Genomic DNA, 23487 nt, shown 5'->3' on the forward strand with positions numbered 1-23487 from the left:
AAAAGTAGTGTTTCCTACAAGATTTGAGTGCTTTGTTACAGCCAGGTAGTGGACATAGAGGCAGGTGCATTTCTGAGTTGGAGGCCAGCTTGGTACACAGAGTCAGTTCTAGAACAGCAGGGGCTATACAGAGAAACCCTGTCTCAAAACACACACACACACACACACACACACACACACACACACACACACACACACACACACAAAGAGTTGTTTGAGTACTCATAAGGTGAACTGTGCTGTAAATCTACATCAGTGGTGCTTCTACAGCAAAGACCACCCCCTTTTACTGTAGGTGTCTAACCATCTCATCATTGTGTAGAAGAGTCTGGCTTTAGCTACTCCCCCTGCCTGCATTTCAGTTGGCCCCAGAATTTATTCTGATATCATCCAAAAAGTATACTTTGTAGAGGGCTGTGTAAATACTCACTCGCCCCGTTCTGCTGCCTTCTCTCCTGCATCAGAAAAGCTAGCTTGGGATAATGTAGGAGCTCTTGCTCTACCTAGTCCTGCACACTTAATAAGCCTTTGATTGAAATAATGACATGGAGAATACCAGAACAGCCAGGCATGCTAACAGATGCCTGGAGTTGCCCCGTGTCCTGGAGGCTAAAGCAAGAAGAGTGTGAGCTGCAAGCAGCTTGGACTGCATAGTCTCAGGACCACCATAAAAGGAACACCAGGCATAAAGCTACTTCGATTACATAAGTCTGCTTTAATGTGAATAACGACAGTATCTTGATTAATTCATGCCTTTTTACCATTACAATACCAACGTGCAGCCTACCAGTAGCCATTCTTCGTGGTTTTGAGTGTCGGTGGGGTTTTTCTTCAAGACTGTACTCATCTAGAGACCTTCTGTTTGCTTAGCTGCACATGTGATGCTGTACACCTTCAGAATAAAACACTGTCTCACGGTTAATCGTCTTAGGAGGCTGTGTTACAGAGTTGCTGCCCTAGAATGTCTGGTCCACAAACTCAAGGTACATGGTTTATCTACTTGGTGATGACATTTAACTCTCTGTGTTTTATTTAAGGCTGCGAAAAAGTTTGTTTCTGGCAAGAAGTCAATGACAGCAAGTGGAAACTTGGGACATACGCCTTTTCTTGACGAGTTATAACAGATGCATGTATCCAAGTCTCAGCCCAGACCAGCAAACACATCAGAGTCAGGTTTCCTAATTATTAATGTTAATTCAACATTTTTCTCAATGAAGAAAAAAACTTAAAAGTATAGTCCTCCTAGCTGCCATAGAGCCAATAAAACATTGTATGTAAATGTTTTTCTTGTACTCTTCCTAGGCAGTCAACAGGTATTTATTAAATGCTTTAAAGAAAACAGTAATAGAGTAATTAAGTTCACTAATTACATCAATTAAGAAATTTCAGAATCTGTTAAAATTGAGGCTAAGCAGCTTTAAAAGTAAAAAATTCCAGATTATTACTGATGGCTTTTTAAAATAAAAACAACTTTAAAACTTGCTCAGTTTGGGATAATAACAATTGAACAGTCTGGATTTTGCCCCGTTTACAGTAAAAGTACATTTCTAAGGAAAGTCCTCTCATCTGGTTTCTTTTGTGTCTGACTCCTTCTCCTATCTTCCTAGCTTGTTTCAGTCCTGACTTTCCAGGTAAAGGTATCACTGAGAGGGTGTGGGCGGGGCTGTAATGTAAACAACCAGTCCAAAACCTCAAGGAAAACTGTACCATACAAGGCAAATGTCCGCCATTCTGATGATTGGGCAGGTTCCTCTAGTGGCGTTGTAACAGCTGAGCAAATGATGGTGGCTCTGAGAGCAGGTCTGTGGAGCCTATTAGACCACAGGGAAGTAAGGAAGAAGGCGTTTCTGTAGTCATGGGAGGGAGGGCTGGTAAGTCGTGTAGGAAGTACACAAATCAACACCATGGTAAGACATAAAAATTGGATGTTTAAAAATAAGAAGTTCTATGGCTACAAATTTGCAAACCAATACCTAACCAAACTTTGACACCTGTTCACCTTTGCCCTCCTTGTCCTGTGCAAAATCCTCCAGCCAAAAGGCATCAGAGATGGAGGAAGCGGGGGAGGAGGAGGAGGAGATGCGTTCATCTTGCTCCACCATTGCCCAGTATGGAGAAGGTGCCCTCAGTTCTTTCTCGTCGTCCTTGTGAATTACTACGTCGCTCTTAACGTCTTTGCCAACACTAATAGTATTGTCCTTCTTCTTATACCCATGCCATTCTGTGGAGATCGACAGCGGTATTCGTACAGGGTGATTCCACACTGACCGAGGATACCTGTAATACTTCAGTCTGTGATCTAAAACTGTATCTTCATGCTCATCGCTTTCAAAAGACTGTTTGGCCTGCTCTGTTTTCTTTGGTGTACTGAAATTAAGAGTGAATACAACATATTCTTACTGTCTTAACAGTTAGAGTTCCCAACAGAATATCTTATAAACTATTTGTCTCATAAATTTAAAAAAAATTAAGATATTTGGGGCTGAAACATGGCCCATATCAGGCAACTCACAACTGCCTGTAACTCTAGTTCCAGAGGACCTTACACCCTCCTCTGGCCTTCGTGGACACTGTTCTCAACTTACACACACATAGTTAAAATCATTGTTTTCCTTTTTTGAGAAAATCCAAAAGTACAAATTACCTTCATTACTTTCCTGCATTATTGAAGTGTTAATGAAATGGATTTTTGATGTTTGAATACTTTGAGATTTATTATTTATTTCATGTGTATGAGCATTTTGCCTGCATGTATATGTTTGCCTCAGGTATGCTGGTGCCCAAGGATGTCAAATGAGTTTGTCCAGTCCGCTGAAACTGGACTTATAGTTGGTTCCTAAACATTTAAAAGTCCCCTAATATAACATTTATAACTTTTTTTTATAACTTTTCTTTGACTCATAAATTACAGGCATATAAATATACACGTACTTAAGTCAGGCTAGTGCTTTCTGGCTCATTGAAGAGGCTGCCCACCCACCCTATTCCCTACAAGTGTACAGACACGCACGCGCGCGCGCGCGCGCGCGCGCGCGCACACACACACACACACACACACACACACACACACACACACACACACACACACACACACACACACACACACACACACACACACGTGCGCGCCTTCTCCACTGTGCTTTAGAGCACCTATCCTAACCCCTGGTTTCAAAAACTCTTACCTGCCTACCTGTCTGCCTCCGAAGCACCAGAACGCATCTTTCCTCTTAGAAGTAGCCTTTGAACCAGAAAGATGTTTGTTAAAGTGTCTTTAGGGTTTTTTTCCTCAACCACAAATGTAAATCCTGCCTTAAATTATTTGACACTACTTTTATTTATTTATATATTTATGTTATACTATATTGTTTTATATCTGAAGAAGCAGCTTCTTTCTCACTCGAGCAGTGCTATCACCACATGGAAACAGTTCCATGTCATTTTTCAGGAGAAATCGAAGATACTGAGTCTTTCTATGAAATATTTACAGATTTGGCAACTAATTCAAATACTTTTAAAAAAAATTTTTTTGAGGGGCTAGAGAAGTGGCTCAGCAGTTAAGAGCACTGGCTCTTTCAGAGGTCCTGAGTTCAGTTCTTTTACAACCATCCATAATGGAATCAGATTCCCTTTTCTAGTGTGCATGAAAACAGCACTCAAATATATAAAATAAGTGATAAACAGATCTTTTTAAAAATGTTTTTAAATATGCAGAAAAACATACACCAAAAAAATTTTTTAAAAATCACAAAAATCTGTATGGTTACCCCTCAGGTCAAGAAATATTGTTTTGGCTACTAGTTAAACCTCCCAAACATTTTCTTTGCTAAATCACTACTTTTTTTAAGTTTATTTTATGTATATGAGCACACTCTAGCTGTCTTCAGACACACCAGAAGAGGACATCGGATCCCATTACAGATGGTTGTGAGCCACCATGTGGTTGCTGGGAATTGAACTTAGGAACTCTGGAAGAGCAGTCAGTGCTCTTAACCGCTGAGCCATCTCTCTAGCGGATAAGTCACTATTCTTTATGGGTGGGATCTGTGCAAGGCATACCTATGGGCTACATCTGACCCTTGACCCCCAAATTTGAGCCTCTGAAGTAAGGTTGGTATATAAAGTTGTTTTCTAGTCATGGTCCTTAGCTATATTTCTGAGCAATGCAGTTACAGAAACCTGCTATTAAGAAATCCTGCTGGAATTAAAGGCCATTCTTGTAGCAAAGCACTAGATTTAACATTGTAGAGTCTCGTGTTCCTAGCACCCCTAGCACACCTCTTTCAGAAGGGTCCCTTGTAGTCCTGTAAGCTCTCGGGGAGTTAGTTGGGGGCAAGAGGATTGTCAGCTTTTTCATTCTGGAAGAATCACACACAGGTTAAAGAAAACAAGACTGACTCTTGTCTTCATGGAGTTTACGTTTTCCTGAGATTAGTGATCACAATGATTTAATTAAAATTGGAATCATGGACAGACAGTGCTATGAACACACATGACAGACACATGGTTCTGGCTGTCCTAACACTCCCTGTAGGAAGGTCTCTAAAGTTTGCACTGAACCTTGGAGTAGAAATGAACAACAGTGTAACCACGGTGTAGGCAAAGAGAGTGTGAAAAGCTGAAAGTCCAGACAAGTAGAGGAGAGTGGTACTGGTCCAGGCTTCAGAAGAGCATTAAAGACAGTTTAAGGGCTTTGGTGTTTCTCCTAATTATATATGTTCCTAAAGTTCTTAAGTTGGAATATCCTGTGCTCATTTTTACATTGTAAAAAGGTTATCCTGTGTAAAGAGGGAACAGGAGTTGACAGGAATGGGGTGCTCAGATGGTGGCTTTGGGGTGATGGTAGCAGAGAGAAAGTGGGTACTGTGGTGAGGTGCCAAGTAGTGACTGAGGGGCTCTCAGAGGGGACAAAAGAATCAAGCCTAAAACTTTGGCTTCTTTACTAGGCAGAGTATCCCAGTAGGATACTAGCAGCCTTGTGGTTTGGGTGTGAAATGTACCCTTAAGAGCCTTGAGCTGAGCACTTGGTCCCGGCTGCTGCTGGTATTTGGGGAGTTGGAAACTTTAGGGAGTAGAGCCTAAGTGCAGAGATAAGTCACCGGGGGAACATTCTCTGAGATACACTGGCCCTCACCCTTTCCTCTCCGCCTCTGTAAAATGAAGACTTTCTTCAACCATACATTTCTCACCATTATGTTCTGCCAAAGCATGTGGGACCAAATGGCCATTGACAAAACCCTCTGAAGCCATGGGCCAAAATGAATTCTTCAGCTACTCAGTATTTTTGTCAAATAAATAGGGAAAAAATAATATAACTGGCTTTTGATTTTAAGGATAAATTCGAGGAGGTTGCCATACATCTAAATGGAGATAATATACTTTGCAAGTGCTCAGTGTATGGATAGTAACAGAAGCCACAGCTACAGAGACAACATAAGAAACAAAGGAGAGCCAAAGACTAAGCTTTGAGGAACTCAAGTTTGTTATAACACCAAGAGGAAGAATCCAACAGGAAAAGGAAAATCAGCAGGAAGTGGTCTCAGAAAACAGGGAAGATATGTCAAGGGCAGGAATAAAGGGATTGGGTAGTTGTAAAGAGTCTAATGCTACTTTAAAGGTAAGCAAAACACACAGGCAGTAGTGGGACACAGCTTTAGTCCCAGCACTCAGGAGGCAGAGGCAGCAGATCTCCGAGATCGAGTTCAGCCTGGTCTCCAGGGCAAGTCTCAGCACTACACAGAGAAACCAGCAAAATAGAAAAGTTATCAACATAGATATACATGCTGGCACACACACATATGACAAGCAGAATAAAATCGCCATGGGGATTTCAATAGGAAGGTGGCAGATGATCTGGGAATAGGCCTTAGCTGACAAGAAACAAAAAACAATGCCTGCATTATAGTGCCTGGGCTGTGTGTCCAGAAGAAATGGAGAACTCAAACAGCTTTTTCATCAAATGAGGACAGACAGAGGAATCAGTGTTTACTAAGAAGGCAGAGGCATTGTGCTGGTTGAGTTTTGTCAACTTGACACAAACTTAGATATATCTGGAAAGAGGGAATAATAGTTGAGAAAATATCTCCATAACAATGGTCTGTAGGCATATCTGGAGTATAGCCTTAGTAGTAATGGGCGGGTCCAGCCCAATGTGGGCGGTGCCACCATGGAGAGGTGGTTCTAGATGGTATAAGAAAGGCAGTAAATAGCAGTCTTCCACATTCTCCAGTTTCCACCCTGATTTCACTTGAATAATGGACTACTATGTGGAAATGAAAGCAAAATAAACCCTTTCCTCTACAGATTGCTTTTGGTCATGGTGCTTTAGTAATAGAATTCCTAACTAGACAGGTATAAGCGTTATTCAGAATGATCTAGAAAGTTAATGCAAGAGAAAGAAGAGGAAGTAGGATTCTCAGCACTGTGTGTGCATGCCCCAGTGGTGGTCAGCTTGACACCAGGTATCTTCCACCTTGCTCTACCTTTCTGAGAAAGGGTCTCACTGAACCTGCAGCTCACCAATTGGACTAGACTGGCTGTCTGACTAACAAGCTCTGGGGTTCCTTTTGTCTGCCCTGCTGCCGCTGGAGTTAGATGTGTTCCACCACACTCAGCTCATGGGTGCCCAGAATACAAATGCAAATCCTCATGCTTCCACAGCAAGCACTTTGCCCACTAAGCCAGTTCCCCAGCCCCATCTTAATCTAGGTTTTAGGGCTAGACCGACTGCATTGGCAAAGTGCAGATAGATTTGGGGACAGAGTATCCATTAATGACTGCTGATTCATTTTCTAACCCAGGTTGCCTTTATAACACTTCCTCATATGACATCCTACAGAATGTCCCTTGTAAAAGAATATTGTCCACTAAGCCCTGGCAGTGTCACCAAACCCTCATCCCATAGCTGTTACCATTTGATCATTCTCATATTAAATAAGAACCTTGTACCTCACAAGCCTAGGTTTCACTTACTGTGGGATTGGAAATTTGGTCTCAGGGATTAAATCATATACGTCTTTCCATTCCTGGGGTATTTCAATAAAGCCTCGATAAGCCTTGATTTGTAGCACTGTTCCTATGGTGATATTTTGCAAAAGCTTTAAAAATTCACGGAGGGTATATCCTAACACATTGGCATGTCCAACACTAATCAGAACATCACCTGTAAAAGGAAAACAGATAAAATAATGACTTGAAAAGATCTATAATGATCAGGATCTTTACTGAAATATTTTAAGGGTTCATATGTTGGCTCATTGTGACCAAAGTGAACTCTTCTAGCTTGAGTGTTCTTAGCATGATAAAGATGCTTAAGTAAGTTTCTAAACAGCCGTCTGTATTTTGAGTACATTTCCAAAGTTCTTAGCTTAACAGAGGCTAAACTCCAAACCATTTAGATTTAGGATTCTAAGCATAGAGAAATATGTGCTGTAACTAGTTAAGAGAAGCCACTTTCAGGTGGCTCCGTGGCGCAATGGATAGCGCATTGGACTTCTAGAGGCTGAAGAGAAGTCACTTTCCATCCTACCTGCATGGAATTACCAGGCCCTCCACAGAAAATAGGCTAAATTAGGTACAAAGACTTCTGTTTAAATTTTCTGCCCTTTCCTAAATTAAATTGGGCAAATAACTGTACGATGCATTAATTATCTTATGTTAATTATGCTTATGATATGTATATACAGAATATGTGTGGATTCCTAGGAACCTAAAACTTGTTCTGCTCTTGCCTCCACCCCCTCATCGTATCCCACTAGAATTGGTTCAAAAGACTGAGAACAGGACCATGGGAGACATTGTCAACCAAAGAACTTCTGAGTATCCAGCAGGTGGAAGGAGATCTGTACTTCAACAACAGAATCCCAGGTCCCCAAAACGAAAGCTAAGAGAATTAGTTATTCACTTATGTGGACTTAACCACCGCACTGCCCACTCCCACCAGCCACCATGAAGACCTGTAAGCTGGGCCTAGTCACAGGCATTTCTGCCTGGGCATTAAACCTGCATTGGGATAACAGGAGTGTCCAGGTCTCTGCAGCCTTTGGTCTCTCCCATTTTCTAAGCCTGGTTCTCCAGATTTTCTAGCAACTCTGTCAGACATTGCCCTAAATTATGTGCCTTAACAACAGTTTCCTGTTGCTTGCAATAAGGAGCATGAATTTTAATAGCAAAGCCTATAAGGAATACAGAAGGTTTGCTCTTAAAGGATAGATTCACTCGGGGGAATTTCTAGTTTACAGTACTTCTCAGTGGAGAGCAGATGAAGTCTTGAGAGTATTATTGGCATGGGCAAGGCCATGTCAAGGCCCCCGATACCCATGGAAGTGGCAACGCCTTCCCCAGATGAGGCTCAGAAGCATGCCAAAGCCTGCCTTTTGTCCAAGGATGAACGAATTGACCAGTGCAAAAACTAGCAACTGCAGCTTCCTCCTCTAGGATAACTGCAACCTGACCCTGCTCATTTACATAGACCCCTACTGAGACCAGCTAACTCGTTCCTCCTCCTCAGTACCCTCCAACAAAGTGAGTACAGCCACCAGTCCCAGCTTCTCTGTGTCTGTGGTTCCCTCAGTATCTGTAGTATCTTCATTCCTGTATTGCACCGTCTGTGCATGTAAAAGCCAAGAGCCCCCAGTGACCTCCATTCCAACACACTGAAACCCAGGCTTGGAGAGAAGGGTCAGGACACTGACAATGCTTAATTAAAACTGATAATGGTTAATTAATTAATGATAATTCCTAATCAGGAATTACACTGATCCTGAGGGATTGGCCAAGCATTGTCAGAGTCACATTTCCTAGTGCCAGATCCTACCAGAAACAAAAGTTATCACTGTTCTAAAAAGTCTGAGGAATCCTCCTGGATTCGTTTTGAGAAGTCGATGAGACTAAAACCAGCTGGACACAGTCCTGCATCCATGTAAAACCAGTATTCCAAAGGCCGAGGCAGGAAGATGGAAAATTCAAGGCCAGCCTGAGCTACGTGGTGAGAACTTCAGAATTCAGCAAGGTTTCTCTCAGAACTACCTCCCTTCCGGCTGCTCAGTATGAAACAGCTGCTCTTCCTGCTGAGGTTAATTACAGTAACAAAGTCACCCTCTTAGGGTGAGCACATGTGCCTGATGTTAAAAGGGGTGTTTATAGCTAAAAACTACGGCTTGGTGTTCCTACTGCTTAATTATGTTGTAAGAGGGTGACTTTTATCAGGAGGACAGAAAATAAACAGCTGAATTCCCTGACTATTCTGGCTTTAAACCAAATGTGTCAGGGTATGAGTGTGATTGCCCTGTCAGGAGACAGATAATGCCTTTCACAGATACCAACTTGGTACTTATGAACACCAACTTCATCTGAATTTTTTCTACTTTAATAGACTGTAGGAATGACATTGTGTAGGCCTGTTTAGATCGCTTGTATTTAAATTAACTTCACAGCAACCACACCACTAGTGAGAGATGGGTCTTCTTGTTCTCCATTCCAACTAGAATGTACACATGTTGTGTGGTTACGATCGTGGTTTTATTGTGTTTTGTTTGTTTGTTTGTTTGTTTGTTGGCTCTCCACGTTAACAACCATAGGACCTGCACATGGAGAGGAATTAAGAAAATGTACCATGAATAAATGAATCCATGAGCCTGAGTATGGCTAACTGAATGAATGAAGCCAGTGCATGGCTAATGTCCATTATCAAAGCCGTGATAATATGTTAAAGCTATAGAAAGAGCTTAAAGCTTTGTGTATCAAACAGCCACAGAAAACCAGCATCAAATTAGCAAATCAAGATAAAACACCAAAGGGGACAGGTGTCAAAGATAGCAAAGCTCACGGTCGCTGTCAAAAATAATGGACAAGCAGACTTTGGAACCTAGACACTGAGTGGTAACTGATGGTCCCCAAACATCTGCATTGAAATATCACTGCTTTCCAGGAGAGCCCGTGCTACATGGAGAGAACCTTTGAAATTAAAAATCTTTTTAAAAATTTAAAAAACTCACTTCTGCTTATTAGGCCATAGGTAACATAGTATGAGGTTCATAGGAGGTCTTGGGTTCAAATGTGACCTTTGACCACAATCCTTATACTTGGGTTTGCTCCCCCCCATACATATGTACATATATATACACATACATGCATAAATACATAATCATTATAAATAATATATACACATACAATTATATATATAATGTTTGGTTTGTATTTGGAGTTTTTTTCAGGCAGGGACTCATGTAGCCCAGGATGCCCTTAAATGCCTCCTGATCCTTCTGCATTCACCTGCCAAGTGCTAGGGTGATGGGCAGGTAGCCCCTAACCATCTGTACAGTCCACAGATTATCTCACTTCTTGAAGTGCCCAAACTCCACGATCTGCATTCCAGAAATACTGCAGAATGTATTTTGAATAATGAAAATGAAAATACTTTATACAACACCTGAGACAGATAACACTCATTCACCATTCTTTCCTTAAGTGTAGACACAATAAATGGGTCAGCTTTGTGGGTAAGTCACAGTGGATTAAAAGTTGAACTTAAGGCAGAAGAGATGGTTCAGGGTTATGAACAATTGCTACTTTTCCAGAAGACCTGAGTTTGTTCCCAGCACCCATGTCAGACAGCTCACAACTACCTGTAACTCCAGCTCCAAGGGATCTGATGCCCTCTGAACTCTACAGCTGCTGCACTCATGTGTACAGAATCATACACACTAATTAACCATGAAAATAATGTTTAAAGTTGAACTCTAGATTGCTGCTGACCTCAGAAAGCCCACTAGTGGTAGCCTGGTCATGAGATTCTGTGTCACATTTAATGTCAGTAACATTATATGTTGATTTGGATAAGCAATATGCCCCCTCAGCTCAGTTATTTAAACAACTGTTTCCCGGTTGTTGGGAGCCTGTTGGAGGAACTATGCCACTTGGGGTGAGCTTTGAGAGTTTATAGCCCCACCCCACCTCCAGTTTGTCCTCTGCTTTCTGCATGTGGCCAGATGTCTTCTCTCAACCTGCTCCAGTCACCTGCTGCCCTGCATCCCGTGCCGTCATGGACTCTCCCTCTAGAGCCATATGTCTTCCATACACACATTGTTCAAAGACAGCTAGAGCTGAGGAAGTGCTCAGTGGGCTGAACAAGCATGAGGGCCAGAGTTCAGGAACCCAGTACCCATGCACATGCTTAGTGCATGTGAGGCCCATCTGGAATCTAGCTCAAAACTGCAGACTCCAGGCTCACAGGAGAGACTCTGCCTCGATGTATACAATAGAGGACCCCCAGCATCAGTCTGTGCCCTCTCTGTACCACTCACACAAATACAAGCAAAAAATAATTGTAAAAGACAACTAGCTACAGAGAAGCCATAAGGATGAGAGCTAATTGGCATGTTTCTACAGCTCGTTTTCAAAGCTCTTCGCAACATTTTAGCAAATGCTAACAACCTACAACAAAGATGGGGTTCTCCCAATCTTGATATGAGGTCCCTGAGGCTTGAAATACTAAGTGACTTTGACAAGGTGACAAAGTGACAGATCTTGGATCTAATTTCAGAACAAGTAGCCTGAAGTAGTTTTCCCTCTCATGACTTCTCACTGGCTGTGCATCCTTGACTTCTAGGCAGAGCACCAGGGCTCAAGGCTAACACTGGCAAAACATGTCTTGCATTGGATAGAACCCCACCCCCATCCCAGAATCACCTAAGAAGTGAGGTAATTTTGATGAGATCCTTAGGCTTGGAGTCAGAGGGTAGAGGGGGTTAAATTTCAGTCCCTGGCAAGCTCCTACATGTCTGCATATTTGCATAGTGGCTCAGTGTAAAATGTGCCCCAGGGTTGTTGAGAGGGTGCAATGAGATCATGTTTCTCAAAAGGCTAGCTATGATTAGCACCTCCCTGGAAAGAAGAGTCATGCACAGTCTAGTGCTTCGAGGTGACTTTGGGTCTATGCCTGTACCCCACTTACCAAAAGTGAGGAAGACTCCACCACTAAGTTCCTGTGTACTGGCCTACAAAAGGAGGACAATAAGAACTTGTCCTACCTAGTGTGCCATTAAGAACCAACTAGACAGTGTGTAATGGGAGGATATATGTGGCGGCATCTGGACTATGGGAAAATTTCGGACGGTGTCATATTTTCATGCTGACTCCCTGACAGCAGGTGGGAAGGAGGCATGTGGAAACCACAGTCACCTGGCTGGAGTATTCCATCACTGGCTGCAGCTCCTTTATTGATGAGGTGGCTAATCTGGAGGTAGGGCCCGTTCTGAATGATGACCAGGCCCAGTCCCAGGCTGCCCACAGTGAGTTTGGTGTGAATCATTTTGTTCAGGCTGGCCCTGTGGTTGTATTCTTTTTCTAAAAGAACAAAGGGAACTTGTTTCAGTGACTTATCAAGACAGCAACAGCACGGCAGTGGTGCTTTGAAGTTAGGAAACTAGACTTTAGGGCTTTGATTAAACAGATTACACAGTCATCCTGCTCTTCAGTTTCCCCTCTGGGAGAATGAGTGCTGAAAAGTATGTGGGAACTGAACAGGACAGGTAAAAGGCTACTGTACAGTCCTAGTACATCATGGGTGTTTAATATCCGTTACATCGTCCACTCCCTTGACAAACATTCATTGATGCAAGCATGTGCTCAGGCCCTGGATTAACTATGGTGACCTAGATGGGCTTTTTGCCCAGTGGACCTCACAGCCTGATAGAGGACGCAGCTGTCAGTCAATTATGTAAACACAAATTGGATGCTAAGTAGAAAGAAAAGGCCAGAGAGCTCTGAAGTTAAACAACAGGGACCTAAGAGTCACATTGGATAGGGACTGGCTTTCCCTGAAGGAGTGAATATGAATCGGAGTGAAAGTACCAACCAGCTGGGAGGAGGGGTGAAGAGAATCAAGGGTCTGAGGCAAGAGGAAACCAGCCTTCGTGGGGATGACAAGAAACAGCGTTGGGCAAGTGGTGGAAGGCACCCTGCCGGGCAGATGGGCTACTATCCAGGGTTACCTTACTGAAATCTTGGAAGTAATTTAAGCTGGGCATCATGGTTTTGATTAAAATCACCATGCTGGCTGTTGTATGGAGCCCAGAATGGAGAGAAGTATAAAGTAGGTTGCAGTCACTCAAACACGTCATAGCCCGGTAGTAGAAATGGGCAATGGTCGAGCCACGCAGCATCTGGGAGGAAAGACACCAGTCCGTTCCGCACACACTTCTGCAAGGGCCAGTGCTCTGAAAGGCACCAGGCCTCAGCTGACTCTGGGAGGCTGTGGTATTTCCGGGATCACTGCTAAGATGGGCTTCCCGTGCTCAGCTGTGGGGACTCGAGAGGCTCTTCTCAAAGCCAATGTCCTTGTTGGACAACTCCGACAACGCCAGGTGGAGAGCTAAGCGTACAAGTTAAATGTACTTATGAAGTGACCTTGTTTCTCAAAACAGCAACGGGGTGGGTGAGATGGCTCGCCTGGTAAATGTATTTGCAGCTAAGCCTGACAACCTGACCAATCTCCAGGACTCACATGGTAGGAAGAGAGAACTGACTCCCACAGGTTCTCCCCGCACAAATACACTAACTATAATCTTAAACGTTTAAAGAGAGCAGAGTGAAAGGAATAACTAAAAAAAAAAAACCCTACATATGGTTCCATGTTTAACCGCTGTCCGTCCATGGGGCGGACAGGGCAGTTGCAAGGACACTTAGGGGAAGTGAACATGTTCGCTTGCTTGACTGCAGTGCTGGTTAAAAGTGTTATATATTTGTGGAAACTCAGAGAGCTGTCCACTAAAACAGAACATCGCACTTCATGCAAGTTGTGTTTCCAACAAACAATGATGAGAGATTCCCATGCGTGACCGCCCGTTTTAAAGGAAAGGCAAATCTAGAAAGGCTTGGAACCCAACGCATCACCCTTGTCCTGTTTCCCCTGTTTACCGTTTTTGCTTTTGGAGGAGTCCTTCTCCATTGCTCAGAACAGGGCTCTCTTGATCCTCCCAAAGCCTAGGTTGGAATCTGTCCCAACTTCCAACAGTTTGGAATCCTCGAGGCACCAGATGAGGGCCGCAGGCCACGGGGAAACCCGGGCCCGTCCATCTCTCTGAATGGCCGCCAGAGGGCGCTACAAGGCTGCGTCCCAGATTTTGGGCAGTCAGGTAGTTGCCACAAGGCTTCAGTAGGCCGTGAAAAATGTGGCACGAGTGAAAACTATTCCAATGTAGAGTATGAAAATTATATGGAAAAAATTGTTTTTCTGTAGGGATGAGCAGAGTGTCTGCTTCACACAAGGATCTTCATTCATTGTGGGAAAACACTGGAGACACAGCAGGAGCATAAAAGGAAGAGGGCCTCCATATGTGAATGCCAACATTGCTGGGAGAGCACAGAAGATCACGTATCCCCTGAATGGTGGTATTCAAATATTGTTACATCAACAGCTCTAACTGCCTTGCCAGTGTACTTTATTCATGTGTGTTTTATATGAGAAAGGGCCAAGAATGGCCTTAAAACAATGAGTCACTATTAGAGACATATTATTGCTTCCTTCCAAAATAATTCCTCCTCCCACACAATTCCCTCGACAAAATTCAGTACTACAAAATTCACTGGAAGCCACTGTGTGGCTTGTGGGGATGCTGAGGACAGGAGAGTAGATGAGATGGACAGGAACTTTACCCTCTTAGAAATTGATTTTTTTTTCTCTCCCCTACTCCCCCCAAGACAGGGTTTCTCTGTGTAATCTGGCTGCCCTGGAACTCACTCTGTAGACCAGGCTGGCCCCTACTGCCTCTGCCTCCCAAGTGCTGGGGTTAAGGGACAAGGCACTACTGCCTAGATAGAACTTTACTTTCTTTCTTTCTTTTTTTCTTTCTTTCTTTCTTTCTTTCTTTCTTTCTTCTTTCTTCCTTTGTTTTCTCTTCCTCCTCCTTCTCCTCCTCCTCTTCCTCCTCTTCCTTCTCCTCCTCCTCCTCCTTCTTCAGAACTTTTTTTTTTTGTAGCATTGGCTGTCCTGGAACTCAAACTCAGAGATCCATCCACCTGTCTCTGTCTCTAAAGTGCTGGATTAAAGGCATGTGTCAGCACTGCCCAGCGTGGAACTTGTATTTTCAACATAGATGGAGAGAACTTTAGGAAACTACAAATTATGAAAACAAGTTTTAATAGCTAAAACAGTATAACGAAGTGGATCACCACTCTGATGGGGAAATATTAAACACCTTGGCCCGGGATATCCAGTCCTATAACAAATGGCTACCAAACCCCTATTAGAAGTCAGGCACTGTGTCAAGATTTTTAGGGTGAGCCTGGGTATGTCTCAGCTTAGTCTTCTGTTTCTCTAGCTCTGCCCAAACAATAAGCCGGGACAGATTTTCATTAACTGGACCCCTTCCTGCAGGTTTTGTGCAAAGGGTCCCTCCTGCTGCATTTCTTCTGATAGACCCCTTTTCCCTCTTCCAGTCTGGCTGGAATCCATTCGGGTGCCGAGTTTACTTTGTTACAAAGTGTATACTTTACCTGCATCTTCCTGCCAGGGGAGAGTGATTAGAAACCGTGGGCACAGCTCTTGTCAGCTCTCCTTCCTTCTCAGGTGGAAAATCGCTTTAGAGTGGATACCAGGGCCATGCTGACTGGGAGGAATGTGTGACAAAATTCAAGAACACTGTGCTTTCCCAGCTTCCTTTCAGAGCTAAATAACCTTCTCCTCCATCTCTTGCTGCTGCTTCAGGGCCTTTTGTCCAGGACCCCACACCCCCAGAGCAGCTAGTGACCAGTGCAGGGTTATTGCAGAGCTCCCAGCAAGCCTAGCTGTGGCCCTGCCGTGGCTACCCTATAACCTCTGACTTCTCTGCCCAGTTGTGTTTCTTTTCTATCTCCCCAGAGATATGGGGACCAAAAGCATTCTCTAATAGCTCCTTGTAACTCCGTGTAATTCTTTCCTAGAAGATTCAATCCACAGCATCAAATGCTAAAGATAACCTGATGTATAGATGCTAAGAAAGGATTCTGAACCTGGACCACCCAGTGGAATGATGACCAATCCTTAAGAAAACTTAAGTCACTGGTACAGGAAAACTCTATAATCCAAACTGTTTCTTTCTAAATGGTATGTTGTAACAGAGGAAGAAAATGAACACACAGTAAGACACCCATTGGGCCAGGAGGCAGCAGCAACAGCAATCCCCAGAAAAGGAGTAGACCGCTGCTACAGGGACGGGGAGCCATGTTTGACACTCAACTCACGTCTGGTTGTCCCAGTCCTGCTCCTTACAGTACATGGGTGACTGTAACAACTGCATCTTGAAACATGGATCACTACAAGGGCCTAAGCTGGATGTGAGAGTCTAAGCCACCCAACACGTAAGTCACATGAGAGGTTCTGACAACACGTAAGAGGGATCATAGGTGCGTAGGAGGGATGTGATGAGAGGTTCAGTTTTGCCTCAAGATGGCAATGCCCCCACCCAGTGGTCCTGCAGGACCCACTGTGGTCCTGCAGGAGATGCTTGCAGACCCTAAAAGAAGCAAGTCAAAATTGAGCACTAAGCCACAAAAGGACAAATAAGCTTTTGTTTCTTTCTTGAGACAGTCTCTCTGTGCAGCCCAGGCTGCTCTCGGAACTCATGGTCCCCCTGCCTCAGCCTACCAAAGACAAGGACTGCAGGCATGTGTCCCCACACCCAGCCTTCTACGTGCTTTTCAAAGGTTTTTCTTGGCTTGGTACGTAGGTACACATCTTTAATTACGGCATTCAGGAGACAAAAGCAGGTGTGTCTGTGAATTTAAAGCTAGTTTGGTCTACACAGTGAAATTTGGGTCCACAATGCTATATTTCCTAAGATGCTTTATCACAGTTATCTATATGTGTCCATGGGTACGCATGTGTCATGGTCAGCGTGTGGCGGTCAGAGGAGTTGGCTCTTTCCTTCAGCCATGCTGGTCCTGAGCACTGAACTCAGGTCTTCGGGCTCCATAAGCAAGCACATTTCTGCTGAGCCATCTCTCTGACTTGCATTTCTCGGCAGTAGGACTGTTTCATCAAATCCGGGTAAGTGTGTCCCATGAATAGGTGATATGAAGGGAATTCAAATCACTGGATCAATGTGGTTCTTTTTCCTGTAGTGAACTTTATTTGAAGATACTGAGGAAATGAAAATGTACTAGCCAGATATGGTACCACACCTGTCATCCCGGCTTTGCAGACAGAGGCAGGATATGAATTCCATACCAGCCTGAACTACCTAAGAGCCTGTCAAAAGGCCGGGTGGTGGCACTTACCTTTAAATGATCCCAACACTCAAGAGGCAGAGGCAGGTGGGTCTCTGAGTTCAAGCCCAGCCTGGTCTACAGAGCGAGTTCCAGGACAGTTAAGGCTACACAGAGGAAACCTCAAAACCAAAACCCAAAACACTTTATGATGACCAGGTTATAGAAAAAACTGCAAAATTCACACTTTGTAATCCAGGTGCTCCCCTCTCCCCACCCCCGGGGCAGAGGGACTGATCGATCCCCGGCTATGGTGAGGGTTGTAGGGCGAGTGATCTGATAGAAGTCTTTTAAGGGCGTTTGTGTGTGTTTTCTTGCTTGTGTGTGTAAGGCAGAGGTCAATGCCATTCTCCAACCCCCTTCCACCTCTTTTAACAAAACAAGGTCTTTCCCTGAGCCTACAGCTCACCAATTCGGCTAAATTATCTCTATTTCCACCAGCAGGGGGATCATAGGCACTGTGCCTGGGCTCACATGGGTTCTAAGCAAGACCTCATGCTTACACAATAAGCACCTTACTGACTGAGCCATCTCCCAGCCCTCTGCTGTCTTCTTGACAAACCATCCTTGGCTGAATAAGCTGCTTTCCCCAAGATTACACCCAATTCTTGGGGTAGCTAGCACCTAATACCTAGTCAGTACTAGAAGACTTACTCCTAACACAACTCAAAACATCCTGTGCCTGGAGCTGACATCAGACTAATTCCACTTCCTTCCTTTCCCTACAGGAATTAGTTCTAAAAGAGCTCCCTAGTAAGTGTCCTGCACACCACCGATCAATAACTTTTCATCCTGGAGACAGTCCCAAGAGAACCAACCTACAAGACAGCTGCCATTTGATCGCTGGGTATAAGCTCACCTCTGGATCTGACTTGTGTCTTCTCTAACCCCAAGAATCCGAGGTACAAATTTGCAGCATACCTACCACTCTCTTGGCCCATGTAGTAAACTTGACCGAGAGAGGAAGTGTGTTCATTATCCTGTCAGGCCAAAGATGCTCCTTCAGGTGGAGAGTAATGGCACCGTTTCTTCAGTTTTCCCTGAAGTCCCATCTGGATTCAGCCTCTTCTGAGCTGAGTCGTACCATCTATCACAATAAAGCGCACCACGGTCTCAGTCCTTTAACAGCCACCGTATGGCTATTTCTGTCTTTAGATTGCCAGCATAGATCCCTCCCGGGAGCCTTCTATGATCTTCTGGGTCTCCAGGGACTTTCTGCCATATGGAGCATGGTGGCTCATCTTTGAACAGAAAGGTCCCCTTTGTTTCATTCAGGTGAGTGATAGGACACCTCTGTCACACACGAGTCTGTTCTGGGAGATAGGGAAAAGAGGCCCAAAGCAAGGGTATGGATTTCTCGAGTTCAAGTCAGCAGCAGGGCTGGGATTAGAACATACTTCTGCATCCTTTGCTCTGCCCTCAGAACCCCTCAGCTTTGCTTCCATTAAGATCTAGGTAGAGCTGTAGAAAAGGGAACTGTTTTGTCCTACATACCTCAGAGACATGAACTCTGAATTATCAGTGTCATCAGAGTGTGGGGCTAAAATGGGAAGTGATGGGAATTCTGTGAACACTATGTGCTTGGTCCTAATAACTAAAACCCTGCCCTTCAAGGCAGGAAGAGATTAAGTGAATCACTGTTATCTACAATGGTATGCAACCACTAGCCTGGTGGAAAGGATGGTTTTTAACACATACACTCATACACACACATGCAAGCACACGCATACACTCATACATACCCACACAAGTACACACGCACACACACTTTAATCTGAAGTCTAGAATGTTGAATAGAAGAATACACTTCAGGATATTCTGGTAAGTACTGCTAGGGTAAAAGAAAGAATTTATATTTGCTTTTTTTTTTTTTAACGCAAGAATTAAAACAGCACGGTTCCACAGAGCTGGAGTTAAAGCAGCCACATTGTTCCAACATTTGGCCTTGATCAGTTACAAGCATCAATGGGTAGTCAGGAATCCTCTCTGTTTAGTTACAGCTTCTTTTATTCTAGACAATCAAAACAGCAGATAAGAAGCCAAAACTAAGACTCCTACAAACTTCCCCAGTCCTTAAAACAAGAAAGGGAAGAGCTACTACAGTAAACTGATAGGCATTCTATCTGGATCCCCAGGAGATACGAGTTACCCTACTCCCTGTCTACTGCAGAGGAAAAATAAATTATGTAATTAAATATGTACTTTAAAAAATACTTGCCCCAAGAGACCAATGTTTGGGCTGAAAAGCCTTTAGACCAGCAATCTAATCCATTCTCCCCAATCTATGTGGTGCCCCTGACGCAGCTACACTTACTGCAAGGATGCTGGATTTGGTGGAATTTGAAACCTGCCGAGTTTTGTGGACATGTAGGCGTCCCCAAAATAGAGACAAATGTCACTCTTCCAGGTCTTTCTAGAGATAGCTTAGGTGGTCCTTAAGGAGAAAAGTCATCTCCATTTGCTCTGTAGAATGCTAAGAAAGAGATGGATATAAAGTTGGGGCTAATGGAGATTTAGCAGAGAGCCACGGTAGAAGGAAATCTCCAGGGGATAGCAAAATCATAGACACCTCCTCTGTTTTTGTAACAATTCATATTATTGTTTCCTGTGTATGCATCCAATCCAAGGCTCTCCCCACACCTTCACTCTGTAAATCACCAAACACCCGGTAGGTGCAAACTAACAAGCATTTCAGGTTCTTCATCCCTTTCTGTTATCACCAAGTCCTTCCTTCCGTCTGCAAAACACACACATCTGCTCACTTTTCTCTTTCTCGACTACCCTAGTTAAAAGCCACAATTCTGTCTTAGACTGCGGGACCATTTCTGGCGTCCCTACATTCGCTCCCCCTCCCCCATATACAATATACAATCTATTTATACCGTAGATCCTTACAAATCAAATAGGGTCATGCCACTATCCTTGTCGAAAACCCTTTCGTTCTTTCCCATTGCATCTGGAGCAAAATCCAAACACACATTTGGTGAATTTAAAGACAGGATCTCACTATTTAGCCTAGGCTGTCTTAGAACCGGTGGCTCTCCAGCTTCCGCTTCCCCACTGCTGGGATTTACAGGCGCGTGTCCACCCTGAATGCCACCTCTGGCCTCTGCCTACCTTTTCTCATACACTCTCTAGTCACACGGGCCATTTTGCAGGTCCCTGAACCTGACATCTTTCCACTTTCTCCCCAGTGGCTGTTTCCTTGTCTCTGGAATAGTCTGCACCTCATCCTGACAGGACAAATGTTTAAGATCTCAGTGGTCTCCGATCCGAACCACTGTTGCAGCCCCCAGTGCCGGGCTGAGCCGACGCCCCCTCGGGAAGGCTCTGCAGGGCAGTCCTGGGCGCCGCCGGCCGGCGCGTGGTTTCGCTTCCGGGTGAGGGGCGGGCGGGCCGAGCAGTTCCGGGGCGGGCGGCGGCTGCGGGTCCCGGCGCGGAGGGCGCGAGCGCGCGGCGCGGGCCGAGGGCCGAGGGCGGCGGCGCGGGGACCCCGGGGCCCGGCGGCCCATGGGGCGCGAGGAGTGAGGCCGCGGCCTGCCCTGCGGTGGGGGGTGGGGGGAGCGGGGCGGGGCGATGGATAAACTGACCATCATCTCAGGATGTCTCTTTCTGGCCGCCGATATCTTCGCCATCGCCAGCATCGCCAACCCGGACTGGATCAACACCGGGGAGTCGGCGGGTGAGCGGCGTGCGCGGGCCGGGAGGGCTGCCGCCCCCCGGGTCGGCGGTCCCGAGGGTTAAAGGTCGGCGCCGGGGTGGGGGCCGGCGGAGGCTGTTTCACTGTGGCTCCCCCTTTCCCCTTTGAAGTGTATGTGGTTAGTCTTTGCTTTATTTTAGGCCCGGGGGGGCTGTAATAATACTAATAATAAACTTCATTTTATGGAGCATCTTTCATTCCAGCGCATCTCACGCACACACGCGCGCGCTGGAGATATCTTAATAGTAGTTAGAAAATTAAATAACACAGAGAGTCGCAGGCAGCCCCACTGGCAGTGCCTGCTGGAACATTGGCGCTGGGGGCGGGTGTGTGTGAGTGGGGTGTCCTCAAGAAAGAGGCGGGCATCTTTCGGAAGGGTATCCCAGGTGAATGAGCTGGCAGGATTCTCAGCTCCAACCCTCTCGTGCTTCTCCCTTTCTCTCTCACCTAGACCTGTGAGACCAAACCTTTAATTAATGTACGCAGCTGTCAGGAGAACCGCTCAGAATTAAGGATCGGTCTTGAAATGCTTGTTCAGTGAAAGTGAAGGGAATGAGGAGTGGGAACCCTTCAAATGATTTGTTATAAAATGTATCGCTGTGCTGTCAAACTTCTTACGAGTCGTATAGGGTTCTCAATTTATCCAACAATATTTTTAGCTCTTTTAAAAAAGAAAATTCTAGCTGGGACATTTGTTGCTTTCTTCTTCCTCTCCTCTCTAATCTAGACCTAGTAACACAAAGTCATGCTGCCAGATTTACTGGTTATTAACATAACACTAAAGAATTCTACTTGTCTTGACTGTAGAATTTTAGCAGAGCTGTTAATTGTAACACATAAAAAAAGAGAGTCTGGGGATCGTGTGGAATTTGGTAATACCTGTGGGCTGTTTTTGAAAGTGCTGCTGACTCCAGACAATGTATTTGACTCTATGTGTGACATTCAGTTCATTACCACTGCTGTTTTCACTCTGACTACATTTGTAATGACTCCTTTGTGAGACTTTCTAAGTATCACGTACTTAGGAGCAAAAGGTTCCCACTGTCGAGTAAAGAGATCCTTCTTGAGAAAAGATTTTCAGTGGAGTGCCTGTAAGTAGTGGACAGAATGTCCACGAGCAAGGTAGCCTGGAGAAGGGAACTGCTACTATACATTATATAAGAGAGCAGTATTCCAGACCTGATGTTTCGAAGGCCATTGGAGAGAAAGCAGGAGAATAAATACGGGCGCAGTCAGATTTAGAGTTAAAATCTTTGACTGTGAGTTGGCAAAGACACGAAAGGGACAGTAGCCCAAAGTTTGCAGAAAGGAGAAAATGTGGAGAAAGAGAAACAGCTGCCGAGAGTGCGCGGACCGTAGGCCTGTTCGTCTTTGTGGATGTTGGTGGTTGTGGATGTACAGTATGGCAACCTCCCTGCCCCACTGACCCTAGTGTCCAGCTGCCTTGACATGTGAATTTTCTAAACAGTGATAGTGAATAAATAGTGAGCTTTCTAAATGCCCTTGGAAATAAAACACCAACAATACTTATACGAAATAAATACTAAAAAAAATATAGTTACGTCTTTCAAATCAGTGAGACAATCACAAGAAGTGCAAGTAGACTGTGGAGTGTGAGGACTGGCTGGGCTCCACGGTCTCAAGGGACCTCACTGGATAGCAAAACACTTGGCCATTTCCCTTGCTTGTGTTCAGTCTATTCACATTTTGATGGTGGCGTTTTATTGCAGTCGTTTTCAATGTTTATTTTACTCTATGGGTGTTTTCCTACATATATGTCAGTGTACCCTGTGCATGCCTGGTACTGGAAGAGGCCAAAGAGATACTGAAGTAACAGATGGTTGTGACCATCATGTGGATGCTGGGAATCAGATCAGTCTTCTGCAGGAGTAGCTAGTACTCTGAACCACTGAGCCATTACTGGGCTCTTCATTGCAAATTTTTTTTTTTAAAGATTTATTTATTTATTATATATAAGTACACTGTAGCTGTCTTCAGATACACCAGAAGAGGGCATCGGATCTCTTTACAGATGGTTGTGAACCACCATGTGGTTGCTGGGAATTGAACTCATGACCTCTGGAAGAGCAGTCGGGTGCTCTTAACCGCTGAGCCATCTCTCCAGCCCTTCATTGCAAATTTTAAATTATTTTTAAAAAATAAATCTAAAAATACAGCAGAACTCTTAGAACTAAAGTGATCTGCATAGTATAGTTAGAAAACCACTGTAGTCAACTGAGGAAGGTGTTAGGGTTCAGATAAGAGCACTGTCATTTGCTGGCATTGTAGCATTGGCCCAAGCCCCTTAGCCTCCCTGTGTCTGTTTTCACCTCTGTAAAATAAGGACATTAGCCACCTCCTTGGCTCCTAGTGATAGCTAACCACATTAACCCACAGGAAGCTTTAAGAGTGAATGGTACATGGCATTCTCAGCACGGAACACTTAGTGTAACTGTTATATTGCTGTTTTGCACTAAGCCTTAAACTTTTACTGTAGGAAATGACAGGACCACATTAGATGTTCTTAGAGATATGTAAACATCAAG

General features: G+C 44.5%; 3 protein-coding genes and 1 long non-coding RNA gene across 7 annotated transcripts in view; 3 read left to right on the forward strand and 1 right to left on the reverse strand.

Annotated features, from left to right (window-relative positions):
- The window catches only part of Uqcrc2 (ubiquinol cytochrome c reductase core protein 2), a 30716-nt gene extending 29160 nt beyond the window's left edge, over positions 1-1556 (forward strand). The window contains exon 14 of the mRNA NM_001006970.1: positions 1038-1556. Within this exon, the coding sequence (NP_001006971.1) occupies positions 1038-1121 (84 nt within the window). The 3' untranslated portion in view covers positions 1122-1556. The remainder of the gene's footprint in view (positions 1-1037) is intronic.
- Positions 696-13994, reverse strand: Pdzd9 (PDZ domain containing 9). Of its 2 annotated transcripts, NM_001024777.3 has the most exon segments (6): positions 696-2367; positions 6970-7159; positions 8510-8651; positions 11014-11093; positions 12178-12342; positions 13915-13994. In NM_001024777.3, coding segments are annotated over 6 exon segments (1002 nt in total). In that variant the 5' UTR covers positions 13946-13994; the 3' UTR covers positions 696-1973.
- A 47-nt stretch (positions 13995-14041) lies between these two features.
- LOC147996953 (uncharacterized) lies at positions 14042-18372 on the forward strand. 2 transcript variants are annotated; one of them, XR_015652467.1, is made up of 4 exons: positions 14042-14132; positions 14237-14385; positions 15919-16335; positions 17970-18372. It is a non-coding gene; the product is annotated as an uncharacterized LOC147996953 (long non-coding RNA). The 2 variants fall into 2 exon arrangements; XR_015652466.1 differs by having other exon boundaries at positions 16096-16335.
- A 2421-nt stretch (positions 18373-20793) lies between these two features.
- Positions 20794-23487, forward strand: part of Mosmo (modulator of smoothened) — a 70679-nt gene continuing 67985 nt past the window's right edge. Inside the window, exon 1 of one of the 2 annotated variants that reach the window (XM_087550085.1) lies at positions 20794-20923. In XM_087550085.1, coding sequence (XP_087406211.1) covers positions 20818-20923 — 106 coding nt within the window. In that variant the 5' untranslated portion in view covers positions 20794-20817. 2 annotated transcript variants of the gene reach the window in all.

The sequence above is a fragment of the Rattus norvegicus genome, chromosome 1, assembly GCF_021556685.1.
Source record: "Rattus norvegicus strain SHRSP/BbbUtx chromosome 1, alternate assembly SHRSP_T2T, whole genome shotgun sequence".
Lineage (NCBI taxonomy): Eukaryota > Metazoa > Chordata > Mammalia > Rodentia > Muridae > Rattus > Rattus norvegicus.